General features: G+C 31.3%; 2 protein-coding genes across 6 annotated transcripts in view; one reads left to right on the top strand and one right to left on the bottom strand.

Annotated features, from left to right (window-relative positions):
• The window catches only part of LOC106470485 (serine/threonine-protein kinase PAK 3-like), a 55405-nt gene extending 44260 nt beyond the window's left edge, over positions 1-11145 (top strand). For all 5 annotated transcript variants that reach the window (XM_022399100.1, XM_022399099.1, XM_013931044.2 and 2 more), the window contains one exon: positions 5501-11145. In XM_022399100.1, the coding sequence (XP_022254808.1) occupies positions 5501-6164 (664 nt within the window). In that variant the 3' untranslated portion in view covers positions 6165-11145. The remainder of the gene's footprint in view (positions 1-5500) is intronic.
• Positions 11146-11629: 484 nt separating this feature from the next.
• LOC106470486 (COMM domain-containing protein 7-like) overlaps positions 11630-15875 on the bottom strand; it is a 10358-nt gene continuing 6112 nt past the window's right edge. The window contains exons 6-8 of the mRNA XM_013931046.2: positions 14963-15053; positions 14720-14821; positions 11630-14594 (exon numbers count right to left, since the gene is read on the bottom strand). Of these exons, the coding sequence (XP_013786500.1) occupies positions 14518-14594; positions 14720-14821; positions 14963-15053 (270 nt within the window). The 3' untranslated portion in view covers positions 11630-14517. The remainder of the gene's footprint in view (positions 14595-14719; positions 14822-14962; positions 15054-15875) is intronic.

A 15875-nucleotide genomic window follows, 5' to 3' on the forward strand; every position in this document is an offset into this window, starting at 1 on the left:
ACTACTTTCTGTTTCTCTTTTTCACATAAGGTCAGAGCTGGATCTTTCTGATTTATTTAGTTGTTACAGAGCCACTTTAAGATATGAACAGTGTCAAAAATGAAAATCAATGGTCAAGACAAGTCTTTCATTTCACTGTCTGGAAAAAACATTGCAAAAAGCCTTCTCTCTACAGAATTTTTATCCTCAATAATGCACAAAAGTTCATATCCAGAATCCTTTAGACATACAACCACATCCGGCCCCCCAGTGGCACAGCGGTATGTCTGCGGACTTACAATACTAGAATCCGGGTTTCGATACCTGTGGTGGGCAAAGCACAGATAACCCATTGTGTAGCTTTGTGCTTAATTACAAACAAACAACCACATCCACAGTAGGTTTGTAGAAAATATCAGCATCCATACAAAAGACTGCTGAAATCACAAAGGCTTGTATACTGTTTGAGGTGTATTTATTGCTACACCAGTGAAATACCCCCCTTTAAATTAAATTTGAGATTCTACATGAATCTCGTTTAACAGTAAAATGATTATTATTTTATATTCTGATTATAATTGTGCCTATTTATTTAGATATACAAGTTGAGAATCAGTAATAGCAGTTGATGAAACATTGATGTTGCTACCTAATTGTTTCAGTTTTTCGAATAATTACTTGACTATCTCAATACAATGCATATTTTAGTAGAATGTAACTCCAAATTAATAACTCACATGTTTGTTGTCTCTTATTTGATGGTGATTCGATGGATGTAATTAATAACTCGCACTAATATTGTCTTGTTTAATAAGATGTAATTGTTAGATAATATATTGGAGGTACTTAACACTTTGTTCAGCTATTGTTTTGTTTTCATTAAGTTTTAAACCACTCACTATTTCACATGATATTTCAATGGCAATTTTGATGCCATTTTTTGGTTTATTGAATCTCTGTTGACCCCTTTGATTGGAGGTAACTAATACAACTTTCAATTTGAAGCCAGGAATTAAGAAACTGGTCTTTAAAGCCCATGACTTCTTTTTCTGGACATGAAAACTAAGGTAAACCTTCACTTCATAAGTACATTTTACAGTTATAGAATAGTTAATTGTTGAGTTTCTTGAACTAAATGTTCATCACTTTTAACACAACTTTTATTCTAAGAGCTTCTATCTTATCACAAACATTTAGTAATAAGTCAGAGAAAGAGCTGATATGATTGTGATTAATATTCAACTGTCAATATTATGTTCTTCCTTTTTCAGTATTTCAGCTTTTAATTTTAACTTCTCTGGCAGTGTCCTGTTTTTTGAAACTTGGTGGGAAAGATATTTTAATATGTTTTCAAACTTTGTAGAAAATGCATCTGTCTTTAATATTGAAGCTTTGCCTTCAACAATACTGTCAGTTTTACTGAGGTTTTCCTTTATTATTAATTGGTTCTTGAAATGATTAATGCATTCTAATGCATCCTTCGAAGAAGAAAAATCATGCTGAATATTTTTTACCCATTGTCTTCTGAGTGAAACTAGGAAATATTACAGCCATCAACCTACAATATAATATTTTAATTTTTTTTTTGCCATGGGTAATTTGTCACTGTGTACATAAGCCAGATGTGGGATTTCTGTTTATACTAGACTCGTCTAGTGGCACTCAAATTTCTTGGTTCTCATGCTTACAAAGTGTATCAAAAGAGCTTAAGATATATAGGTTGTTACCTCTATGAACTTCATCATGTTTTTACTAGGTTTTTTCAAGTGGTTGACTTCTTAGTTAACTGTGTCTACAACAAGGTACAAGTACACTTGTCACAACAATTTTACAGATTTGCATTCAAAATTTAATTAAACAACTGTGTTATTAATGTTTGTCAATATATCTAGTATCAAAACTTAGTTTGTAATTCAAATTTTGATATAAGCAAGTTTTTAATTCAAATGAAACATTAAACAAAAATTGCATAGTATTAACTCTTATTAATATTTTATTACTTCCATGATATTTATTAACCAATAAAAACTCAAATTTCATCTATTGACAAACTAAGATATAAAATAGAACCTCCAACCTTTTTGATTTACTGGAATAGCAATATATTTACCAAACCTACCAAAGAAAATTCTACCATCCCTTTACTCTCTTGAAAACACTTATTTAATTATGCCTGCTTGTCTTAAGGATATGTTTACAACAAACAAAAATAGCATATTTTAAATTATATAAATCTGATCTTGCCTGTTTATCTGTTGATGGCCAAAGTTGTTAGTTTCCTAAGACTAATTTGTGTCTATTGACACAGGTTTTTGCTCTTAGCAGAAATGAAATTTTTTAAATTTGTCTATAGTTTAGTTAGAAAACCAGGTAAATTATTATAGTTTTGTTATATCCTGTAGCATCATATTTGACGTAATATTGGTAGAATAGTTAAGATTTGTACTTTGTAGGCCAATTTTACTATAGTTATAAGTTTGTGTGCTGAACATGTTATTTTTCTGCTCATCAACATTGAGGTAAAATTAAGCAAATTATACAACACTAGAAACTTGACAACCTAATGCATATTTTAAATCTACAAAAACTCATTGATGTTTGAGAGAATCAATAAGGCAGATCCATTTCATAACATCTTAAGTAGTATAACTCATTGTTTTTTATGTATATTTTTAATTTGTTGTTATATGTTTTGATAAAAATAATTACAATTTAAGTATTTCTGTGCAAATAATAACAATATACATGTGTGTGTGTGTGTGCACACATGTAATATGTAGTAACCAAAATTGCATCATATTTGACAAAATACTGGTATGCAAGTTACAGATTTGTACTTTGTAGGCCAGTATTTACCATAATTATAAGTTTGTCTACTGAACATGCATTATCTTTCTATTTGTCTACCTTGCCAATTATGATACAACACTAGAAACTTCACAATCTGAACAAAGGTATAATTATTCAAAATATTAAAATGACTTACTCAGCTCAGTGAAATAAAATTATGTGCAGATGTTTATTCTTCAAAAAATGGAACATCAATACAGTATGTATAAGACTGTGTGAATCAATGAAAAGTTATACACATTCTGACATATAAAAAAATACATGCAAATGTTGGCACATAATAAATGGCACACCAGAAGGAAAGGATAAAGAATGGGAAGATCTTTTAGAAAATTGAATGAAAATTTATATAAATGTGTGTTTCACTAAAAACCTTGAAGAATTTTTAAAACATTCTTACTTATGACATATATGAAATTATAAACTGATCTTGACACATAGCGAAAAGGAACATCAATACTGTATATCATGAACCACAACAGTGGTTCATAATAGGGAACACAAGGAATTGCTAAAACCCTAATAGAATATTTGAGCAAAAAGCACCTTAAACAGTAAAGATTCAGTTCAAACAACACATTAAAACCTTTAAAAAATATAAAAATGCACAAAAAGCATGCATGATAGACTTACAAGGAAAAGAAAATCTGCACAAAATGGCCCATTTGTAATTGTTGTTATTATTATTATTGTCTTACAAGCCTACAACAAAAATGGCTTGGTATATTGCACCCAAACCTTTTGTAGAATACCAAATAAGGTACTGTGAAGGTCATAGGGGTATTGAAAAGTTGGTTTGTTTCTTATATATATTTTACATAAGCTAAAAAAACATAATTCCAATGTAAACGATGTCATCATTACTATTGAAGTTAGCTTTCTTACAAATATCTTGTGTTCCTTTAAAAAGCTTAATTACAGGGTGAAACGGGAATTACCAACCAATAACAGATGAACATTAGATGACTGTAACATGTAGAGACTAAATGCTTTGTACACTATACAATCGGTGTCCTTAAGGAGCCAACCCCTAATTTTGTATAGAGTGAAGGTGTATAAACAAAATCAATATACATAATATTAAATTATTACATATTATTATCTGGTTGATTGGTTTGCTTCTTGAAAAGTATGTAGGTATACACAACTCTGAAGTCCAGAAGTTGAAAAGTTTCTTGTACCACTTTATTTTCTTTTGTCCAGAGAAATAATAATTTAAGTACTGGTTGTTTAGGTCCACCTCCCACATCATAAATTTATTGTAGGGTTTTTGTAACCTTAGTATCCTTCACTCCCTCTTGTCACAGCAGTCATAGTACTAAAATGTAAAGTGAATAAATGTCTAGTTTGTCAGTTAGTTTTACTGTTGGTTAGCTAACTGCAGATTCCAAAGTTTTTTGCACAATAAACAAGTCAGCATCACCTCTGACAGGGAAGGTTTTACACCCAATCTCTTCAAGAGATTCATTCTCACAACATACAAATCAATTTATGTTTATTACGTGCCAGAAGTAGCTCTTTGTTAGAGTAGAGCACCATGTCATCAGTAAAATGAACACCATTTCTTAATCTAAGATGGGTGATGCCTTTTGTTGATAGGCTATTTCAATCAACATCAAATACAACTGAACTCCCATATCTTCATGACACCAACTACACATCCAGGTGAAGGATCACATTGCTTGGTGATCTACAAGGCCATACCACACTGTCAAGCATGAAACCACCATCAAGAACATGTTGGACTTGTTTTCCTTGAGGCACCTGAGAAGCCAATGCTTTTGCTTGCACAAGAAGGTTCCTTTCCTATAATCCCATAAAAACCCAAACTATAAATGTTGGAGAAGTCCCAAGATTTAACCCAAATAAGTTTTGAATACTGGATGCCTAATAAATATGCACCGCAAGTACATATAGCAAGATGAATAAATTATATAATTGAGAGCAGCAGTAGGCCTAAAATTGTTATGCAAGCAGTTTTTGAGTACTATCAGAAGATGAATTAATGTGATATTACAAAATAAAAGATTCTACCATGAAATCAAAAACAAGCTGTTTTTAGTGGCTTTGAAATTATATAGCAGAAACTGAAACATTATAACAGAATAAACAAAAAGTTCTACACGGGGAATAAACACTGTTGCCGCAGCAAAGGTGTTTAAACATATGATTGGGTCAGTATGGAACTTGTCATTAATTTTAGGGTTAATCATAGTAGTAGTAAAGGGTTGTTGGTGTAACTGTTAGTTTTGGGTATTTTGTTAGGTTATGTGCTTTTTTTATTTCGAATTTGTTTGTTATTGTAATCAAATTAAGACAGTCTTTATTATAGTCTTAGCTGCCTTAATTTTATTGTCCTTTATAAATTTTATTCCTAAATGTCTTGATTTTGCTTGATGTCTATAATTTTGAGTTACTCAGTAGTTGTGTTTAAGATTTTTTGTGCTATCTGTAAAATGTACTTGATCAGTAACTTTGTGTGGCACTTGTAATGTTTACTTGGTCAGTAGTTTTAGATCTGTTTATATGGTACCTATAATACTTATTTCATCAGTAGTTTTGTATGGTACCTGTAATTAGTATTTTTACTGTGTAGTGTAAGGTAAAGGTGGATCATAAAAATGTTCAGTGTTAGAATCTTTTCTATTTTCTCTATATTTCACATTTCTAGGCATCCAAACCTAGTCAATTTTCTGGACAGTTACTTAGTGGAAGAAAACCTGTGGGTTGTTATGGAGTTTCTGGAAGGAGGAGCTCTGACAGATGTTGTGACTGAAACTGTTATGCGAGAAGAACAGATGGCAGCTGTCTGCCGGGAGATACTTCAAGCTATAGCTTTCCTTCACTCCAAAGGGATTATCCACAGGGATATCAAGAGTGATAACGTGCTGTTGGGGATGGATGGAAGTGTGAAAGTGACAGACTTTGGTTTTTGTGCTCAGATATCGCCAGATGAGAAACGGCAGACTATGGTGGGAACACCATACTGGATGGCTCCTGAAGTTGTCACCAGAAAACAGTATGGCAACAAGGTGGACATATGGAGCTTAGGAATTATGGTTATAGAAATGGTGGAGGGGGAACCTCCTTACCTGAATGAAACCCCCCTTAAAGCCCTTTATTTAATCACTACCAATGGGAAACCAGAGATTAAAAATGAAGACAAACTATCACCTGAGTTACAAGATTTTCTCCACAAATGTCTTGAAGTGGATGTTGAAAAACGAGCTTCAGCGGATGAGCTGCTACAACATCCATTTCTCTCCAAAGCTGAGAGCTTATCAACAATCACTCCACTGATTAAAGCAGCCAAGAAGGTATTGAACAAGCAATGAGTTGCAGGATCCCAGTAGGTCATGCTTAGATTTATTGGGTCTTAATGTATACTTTACATTACATAAATATTTAAGATCTTTTAAAAACTTGATGAGTAAAAACTGAAGTGTTATTGGTTGGTTTTAATATTTTGTGCTTTCTGTAAGATGTGGTATTCATTATTTCACCTTAGACAAAAATAATAGCTAAGGTTGGTGACCAAGAAGTAAAGTGTAGTAAAGCTAGCATTCGATTGTGTTCTAGACTAGGTTGTTTTATGATAAGCAGTTCAGTGAGTTAATGGTTTAAGAAGGTTTATTTTAATTAATTAGTTGAATAATGATATCATTTTGCTTCATTAGAACCAAACACTTTCCTCAACATTGATGATGTTTGTAAAACATGATGCAGAAAGAATCACCAATTTCTTTTGATGGTAGAAATTCAGAGTTGGGATGTATGCATGAGTGTGTGAAGCTACTTTTAGCCATGAGTATTTGAATATATAAAATGTTTATATGTTTCTGTCTTCTTAAACACAAGAATTTTAACTTTTTCATCTGTGTTACATGTCAGGTAATAATCTTTTTTTTTTTTATGGAGAATTTGCATTGAGTTTAATTACATGGTCACTTAAAGTGCAAAATATACATCTAGATTTTAAAGCAAAAAATCTAAAAGCTGATCTCATCAAAAGTCTAACATTCCCTGAAAGAGCTGTGTAGGGCATAAATCCTCCAGAAAGAACTGTGTGGGGTATAAAATCTCCTTAAAAAACTGTGTGGGTATAACATCTTGGAGAGCTCTGTGGATGTATAAAACCTCATTAAAGTGCTGTGTGGGGCTATAAACCCACCTGAGAGAGTTGTGTAGGATATAACATTCCCTGAAAAAAGTGCATAGAGTATAACACTCTTAGAATGAGTTGAAATATCAAACTGGTCATTAAAATAATTAACGAGGTAATTAATGTATATATTTGAGAATTTATATATGAATGAATAATATATATTTTCAGATATTCATGTTCGGCTTTAGCGAATTTTCTGTGTACTAAACTACATCACTAATAGGAGATATTTAGCTGTAATTAGTGTTTACTATAGCATCTGGCAGTTGACAGGATTTTTAACAATGGGTATTTGTGTGAATGTATGATTGAGATGTGAGGTGTTGACTTGCTGCCATGAAACTTGACTATTACTGTATCTACAGGCTTATTACACACACACACACACACTGTATTATGCCTGCCTGTAGGCATTTTGAAAGTAGCTTGACCATACCATATGACTTCAATGACATCATGTGGGTATGAAGTAACCATAAAAAGACAACACAGTATTTCTACTAAATAAGAAAAGATTTATTGACCTCCACAACTAAATGTGTTTTTGCTGCAAGCATTCATTTAGAATTTTGACATATGAAAAAATTTATTGTATTATTAACATTGAAAAAAACGTGTACAAGTTCTGAAGACCCTGGTATTATGTGTATATACATGCAAGTTATTTATAAGATTATTCTTTAGTAATGAAGTATGCACATAGTATTTCAAATGACTTTGTAGTTTGGAATTAGCTACAAAGGCAATAGTGACTGTTGTGTTTACAGCATCGTAAAACATGGACAACAGATCACTTATTCCTAGCATTGTCTATAATATTGTCAACAATGGGACAAAAGATCACTCATTTGTAGAGTTGTGTCATTAGTGTTGTAAACTTTAAGACAACATAGTAAATACAGTTGAAATTGTTATCTTGAATACATACCTGATGTCAAAATCAGAATTCATTCTCCTTCATTTCTATTAATGATTACTGTGTCTAATACCTTACATTTATTATAGATCAAAGATCAAACTAAGGTCAAGAGTACAGAACAGCTATTTTAGTTCTCTTATATCTCAAATAACTTTGTAAGGTCCCTGGCACTTTGACATACCAGTGTTTGACTGTATAAATACCTGACAGTTTCTGTGCTTGTCAAAATTTAAGAAAACAAATTTTACATACAAGTAATAAACAGTCATTATACTTGCCATTATCATTAAAACAAACAAAAAAAAGTTACTATTAATAAGTTAATATAACAGGTTAAAGTCAAAGACTAAATCCTTGACTGACATTTTTTTAAACAGTCAGTACATTGATACAGTTCAGAACTAGTCTTAGATATGAAACATAAGAATATCCATAGTTTGTTGGTTCCAGTATCCAGTTTTATTTTTTCATGGGATTTTTTTACATCAGTTTCCAGTTTTTCCTTAATTTATTCTATAGAGTCAGTGTTTTTATTTGTCCAAGTATAATGGTACCCACCTTTTAAACGACACCAGTTGGTTATACAAAATGTGACAGGTCACTACCATCAATAGAAACTTTTTGTTTACTATCATCACCCTTATTTTTATTAAAGTTACTTTATAAAGATTAACCTAGTTAAATCTATATAATTATCTGTAATCAATGTTTTAAAATGACACTGTGACTTACTATTGCATATTACATTTTGTCAGCATTATAAAGAGACAACAGACTACCAGTACATGCAGTAATGTGTCTGCAGTACTGAAAACAATGGGACAACAGATCACTTGTTCATAAGAGTAGCGGCTTCAGTTTTGTAAAATTTGGACAACAGACCACTTATTCAAAGATTTATGTCTTTATTAATATAAACTTTGGGACAAAAGGTCACTCATTCACAGAGTTGTCTCTTTAGTAAACAGTTGGACAACAGATTAATCATTCATAGTGTTGTGTCTTTAGTATTGTAAACAGTTGGACAACAGACCCTTCATTCATAGAGTTGTGTGTCTAGTATTGTAAACAGTTGGATAACAGACCACTCATTTGTAGAGTTGTGTCTTTAGTATTGTAAACAGTTGGACAACAGATTACTCATTCATAGTGTTGTGTCTTTAGTATTGTAAAGGGTTGAACAACAGACCATTTATTCATAGAGTTGTGTCTTTAGTATTCTAAACAGTTGGACAACAAACCACTTATTGATATAGTTGTGTCTTTAATATTGTAAGCAGTTGGACAACAGACCAATCATTCATAGAGTAGATATTATCTGATATTGAAAATGAAGGCACAAAGGCAACTAGAATGAAACTACTTCAGTAGTCTTCTGGACCATGTGTTAATGCATAGAAACTAACTAAAAGAAAATACATGCAAATTTCTGTGTTATGAAAGATGGCGGAAAACTTCTGATATGCCCATATATCACAAAAGGTTTAAAAATACCTGAAGACTGTGTCTTGATGGTGTTTTTAGTATTATAAACGGTTAGACAACAGACCAGTTGTTGATAGAATTGTGTGTTTAGTTTTGTAAATGGTTGGACAATACACATGTATCAAGTAGCAAATCAAAATATACATTGTTTCAGGATTTGTCTTTAGTATATAACGTGTTTTTTAGAATCATAGCAGTTAGACTCCCCATTGAAGGTAAAAAAGTGATTGGTTTAGCAGTTTCTATGAAGGAGAAATATTACAATGAAAGAACAAAGAAGGTGCCAGTTTTTTTTTTGTGCTTTCTGTTATGTTCCAGTTTGTAATATATGCTACTAGTACTAAATACTACAACTCATAACTCTACCACATAATGCTGATACATGTATTGGAAGTGTTTTAAACACAGAAGATGTCTGTGTAGGTTTAAACATTTAGAGACAGTATTGTATACTGAAAGCTACAGCTGTTGCCATTGGTGTAATAATAATCCACAGGGTAAAATGTTGTATGGCCTTTACTCTATTAGATGATGTAACAAAATCAGAGAAAAAGGTTTGAGTAAATTGACCCAGTATTCTGTTGGGTAAAGAGGTTACTTCAAAGTGATAATAATGGACATTCCAAAAATAACATAGAATGGACAAATCACAGAAATGCAGTTCCTGTCATCTTTCTGGCTTGTGTTAGGTGAACGAGTTTGAATGTACTACTTTCTTCTTAAAAATAATCTAAGTTTTTTTTTCAACATAGTTAAAGACATGTTATCTGAGCCACCAGTAAGGCTTAAGGTAGAACTTTGATGAAAAAGTGCCATGTTGTTAAAAAAGAAAAATACTAACAATTGTGTGGAACTGCAAAAAAAATATACATTGTTAACATCAGCTTTCCATGAACCTTCTTTAAACATTTATCTTTACAGAATATTCTTTAATTTGGTAACATTAACTATACATTAGGTGTTTTAATCTATTTGTACTATTAAAACTGTTTTGTACAGAAACGAGAAAGTAGTTCATAACATCAGATTAATTAAGCAAAGCGTGTACAAGTGAACATGATGTAGAGCATATTTTTATTCATTTCTTAATATGTAGCCTTTTTTAATGTTTTAGCTATAATATATTCAAAGTTATTATGAATAATAATGATCAAGCAATATACAGTTTTGTATACTACAAGCAGTAGTATTAACAAAAAAAATGAACTAGTTTAAAATACAAGTATGTTTACTTAAAATATTTAGAAGTTTTCTTCAGATGCTAAGAAGTGATATTTTCTTAAGGCTTTACAATCAACATCCATTTCAACAGTATTTTTTTAAAAGCCAAATTTTTTTTGTGTGTAAAACGAAGTGAAAATGATGCAATAAGTATCTTTCCTCATCTTTATAGTATTTACCAAAATATTTTTGATATAATAAATGGATATTTTACTGATACATAATTCTAACAATTATGGTGTCATATGTTTAAAAATAATACTTTGGTAAACTCTATCATTGTGTGTGTATATCAAAACTGAATGATATGTTTTGTTAAATAGTTATTATTCATGTTTTTGTCCAAAGGTTAAGAAGTTGGTTATTGAACACAATCATTAAAGATTTTTGTCTTACATTCAACATATATTTTTCTAAACAGATCTTGGATAAAATTGTAATTGAAAATATTGTTGGTATAATGTTTTTTTACATCTGTATTTCCTTATAGCTAGCTTCAGAGACACCAGGAATAAAGATCATTTTTACATATAGTAAATTCTACTGTTTTTACGCTTATTGAATTAAAATACACAATATTACGTAAACATTTTACAGTTCAACATGAAATATACAAAGATTGGGTTTGATAAAAAAAAATTGTCAATATCAAGAATGCTAATGCAGTTGATAGAAAACTAATAACCAGTTCAAGTTTACTGAAGCTGATTATATAGACTTCCTTTATTCTCCTGAAGAAGAATAGTCAACTATTCGAAAACTCTCTAGTTTTGAGTCTCGTTTTGAAAATACTACAACTTTTGTAGGTGATCCTGTGTGCTAACTACTTAACCTGAAGTAGTCTAATTATATGGCCTTTCTTTATCAGATGAGTTACTGTTACATATATCAAGTAGACTGATTATATGGTCTTTTGTTATCAGGTGAGTTAATGTTACACATATCAAGTAGAGACTGATTGTGTGGTCTTCCTTTATCAGATAAGTTAAGGTTACACATATCAAGTAGAGTCTGATTTAGAATGACAAGTTTTATTAAACTTATTCACAATAACTACATGAATGCCAGAAACAGTTTAATTTTTAAATACTAGGAAACAACAGTTCAAGAGGGTTCACTTTGTATATGTTCTTAACAATACATGGTTTATGACCTCTGAAATAAATGGTTGTTGTGATCATCTCCAGGGTACACTGTGAGTTACTTAAACTTGTATTATTTTCAGGAGTGATAAACATGTTTTACTGTACTAAGGTACTTTTGTGTTTACTTCCACTGTAATATGAAGTTGTTGGTTGATTGCTCATGGAACACCAGTGTATTAGAGACCACATTTGGTGGAATATATTATGTTCACAAAGTTATTTGGTATGGTCTTCAGTGTTCAAATTATAAAGTTTAACTGAAAAAAAGTTTAATATTTATTTAGGAGATTTCAGAGGTTACAAAAACGAAATTCGAAAATTTTCAGAAAAAGGAAAGTATTTTTAATCTTAACATGAAAATAACTTTGCAGTCAACACTTTCACAGACAAATCTGATTTTTTATGTACAAAATGACTTGTAATGTTTACTGAAAGCTTGCCAAATTTCATGAAAATACACAAAACATATTAAAAATTATAGTATTGAAACTGATTATTACTTTGTGATTACAAGTTTGGTTACATCAACCAATCTTGTATGGGAAGTACGAGACCACTTTTAGTGGAATATATTATGTTTACAGTGTTGTTTTCTGTGAACTTCTGTGTTCATGTAACACCAGTATAATAGATAACACTCTCAGTGCATATTATATGTTAGTGACACTGTTGTGTTGTGTAGTTACATCATGTTTTATGATAATTTGTTATTGAATATACCTCATGGGTACTCACTGAGTTGTGTGTTTTAACATGTGCTCTAGTTTATGTGGAATTGTATTAATTTTTTTATGCTGTTAGTGAGTTCATGTGTAATGTACTGTCAGTTTTATGGTAGCACCCAAAAAATATACACAAACACACATGTAAAATGATTTATTCACTGTTTTCACCCAAACGTTGACTCAGTAAGTTTCATTTGAAAGCTCTTTGTTAGTTTTAACTGTTGAACACAACAATTGCTTTAATTATATTCAAGTTTATTAAATATACTTGCATATTTTAAAAACAGTGTGTGTTACTGATCCTGACATGAAGTAAAGCCCTTTTTTTCATATCTTAACTTGTCTCAGGTTGTTTGAAAGTTCTGTAATGTTGCTTGGTGTAAGTTTCATTGTATTATTATTCACCTCCACTACTCTTCCCACAGACAACTTTACATTATTATAAACTGATAATGGATCCACACATCCACTTGTGTCCCTGATGGAAGTTAAAGAGAATAGATATGTTTCCTATTTAAATTGATGGTGAGGTACTTTTGGTTTACATAACTTACCTAATAGTTTCCCTTTGCGTGTATAACTTAAAACATAGGGCTGTGCAGAGACTAGTACTACAGCTATATGGATGTCAGTACTGCAATTCTTTTCCCTACCTTATAACACACAATGCACATTTGTTTTTTTAGATATGGAATTGGATAAATGACTTTCTGGTAGCTTATTTGACTTTGCTGATCTGGACGGTTGCCCAGATTTTGGTGTTATGTACACGGCCTCTTCCGAGACCAGAGATTTTGCCAATTATGCTTTCATTTACACCTTACATGTGCCCACATTTCATGGGAGTGACAATTTCATTTGGCACTTGTCAAAGGAATTGCAAATTCCAGATGTGTTTCAGGACAAAAGTTGAGCCATCTCTGAATAAACAAGAAAACTGTAATATATATTGTGTGTATACATTTATATATATATATGTCATAAATTTTTTGGCTCGAATTCTATGGCTATGCCATTTTTATATACATATACATACAACATACTTAGCCTGGGAGCATTTCCTTAGGACATATTTTCTGCACTCAGCTAAGCTGGATTTTATTATTCCAGTCTCTGTAATTATACTGTTATGAACTATCCAGCTCTGAAATTTAAATTTGTATGAAAGACTAAGAAAATGCTGAGTGTCACAGTTACTTCTACATTTCCTGTAAATGTGGTCTTAAAGAAGTGTTTGTGCAGTAAATCTTTTTCATTTTGTGCTGATGTTTCCATTAAAAGTGATGTTATTTTGCTCATTCAGTTGCCAATAGGATAATTCCTATTATAAGTGTTAATGAATACAACCACATATATGAATCATTCATGATGTCAGAAAAACACATGGGTTCAAGAATATGAAATTATAAAAACCCTGTAACCTGAGTGCTTTTGAAAGGTGAACTTTTCTTCATTTATTCTTAGAAGAGTTTGAGTAAAGTTCTGATAAAACAGCATGAAGAGGTCCAACTAATAAGCAGCGTATTGACATGATTTCATAAGTTATGCAAAATATACCAAGAAATGTGTGAAAAAAACGTCATTCAATAGACTGTCTGGTACTACTTTGGGCAGGAAAGCCTACAAAACATACAGTACATTTCTTGATATATTCAGCATCAAATTAGGAAATCATGTCAGTAAACTGCTTATCAGCCTCAGTGGTATTCATGACCAGCATGAAGAACAAAGAGCTAAAATATATATAAAATTCCAAAACAATGCACTACATTGTGAAAATTGTCATGGACAGTCAAAATCCTGTACAAAAGTTATAATCTTTGCAGATAAAGTTTATACATATATATATTACATATACAATATTTAAATGGTAAGTAAATTCAAAACCTGTGATTTGCTACTATCTCAATCATGTTTGAAAGTTTTTATTACTAATATTTTTATTACTGGTAGCCTGAAACTGGGCTGCCAACTTTTGTGAAATCATCAAATAATCAACTTGATCCACCAAGCTCTTCCCAGGTTCTATTAAACCAAAAACTCTAAGCTAGTTTTTGCTCTTTCCATTTCATGAAGAAAAGAATAAAACTGTGCCAGAGAAAGCTCTGAAAAAAAAGAAGAGAGAAACTAATAGTTTATAAAGATATTGAGATAATGTAACCTAAGATTAATTTTTTTATGACTAGTTATCTTATCATAAAATTTTACAATTCATAAATTACAATATTACCTAGAAATTTATTTTCCACTTGTCCATTGCCTTTATCAATAACTAGTTTCATCTGCAAGAAGGTATTTCCCACTTGGTTGATTTCACTGCTGGCTGCAGTCACTGTGTAAAATCATGAAAGATATCAGCCATTATATTGCAAATACTTCTATTATTAGAAATGAACACCTCAGAATTATAATTAGAGCAAAGTTGTTGCCAGTATTGTGATATTTTTGCCAACAAAGCAAAGCTGTAACTAACCTCCAAACTTCCATTCCATATCTATCAACTGGTTCACACTGATGATCTGGTTTAAGCTTGTTTGCACAAGAGCAGAATAGTCACTTTCCCACTGAGAAATAAAAGTAAGAACAAAACATATGCCATGATCTCAGAAGCCTTGTTTCATTTTAAGTAAATCAATATTGTCATGATATAAAAGACCGTTTGGTTTAGATGTTAGTGAATATTTTATTATAATAAGAGTTAGAAGGAGATAATTGTCGGAAGTTTGATTAATAATTCATTGACGTTGAGAACATAGAAGGTGAACAGATGATTAAGTGATAAAGATATAAATAGCGTGAGACAAGCAGGAACAGCAGACAGATAATAGCGAAAGAGAATATAGTTGCTGTGAAGTTAACTACCGTAGAAGCGATAGGCCTAACATTTAATACGTTAGAGTGAAACTAACAGTAGAAAAGAAGATAAGAAAAATAATTTTATTCCATCAAAGCGTGGTTCTAAAGTTATTGAATCAGCCTGAGTGCACTTTGACAAAAGTAGCAGAGGATCTTCAAAAGAAAGAAGACCAAACGATTACGGTAACTCGTGCTACAATTGTAAGTGAGTCACAGAGAATACTAGTGCAATAGAAATAGAGAAGATAGTTCGGCATGTCAACTGAAATTTTAAAGTAATTGAATAGGCCTAAGTGGATATTTGACAAGAAGGAGAGAATTATATATATAATATTTATATGTCCATAATATCTATAGTTTTGAAGAATTTATTGTACATACATTAACTTGTTCTGAATGTATATATTATTTTGAAAACAAGTGAAGTGAGTGCTATTTATTCATTGTTGAATTTATCACTCACAAGTCACAGACACCTACTGTAGAAGAATCCTGAGCACAACAACAACATAGTATATATTTATACTATT

The sequence above is a fragment of the Limulus polyphemus genome, unplaced genomic scaffold (genome assembly GCF_000517525.1).
Source record: "Limulus polyphemus unplaced genomic scaffold, Limulus_polyphemus-2.1.2 Scaffold4032, whole genome shotgun sequence".
NCBI classification, from domain to species: domain Eukaryota; kingdom Metazoa; phylum Arthropoda; class Merostomata; order Xiphosura; family Limulidae; genus Limulus; species Limulus polyphemus.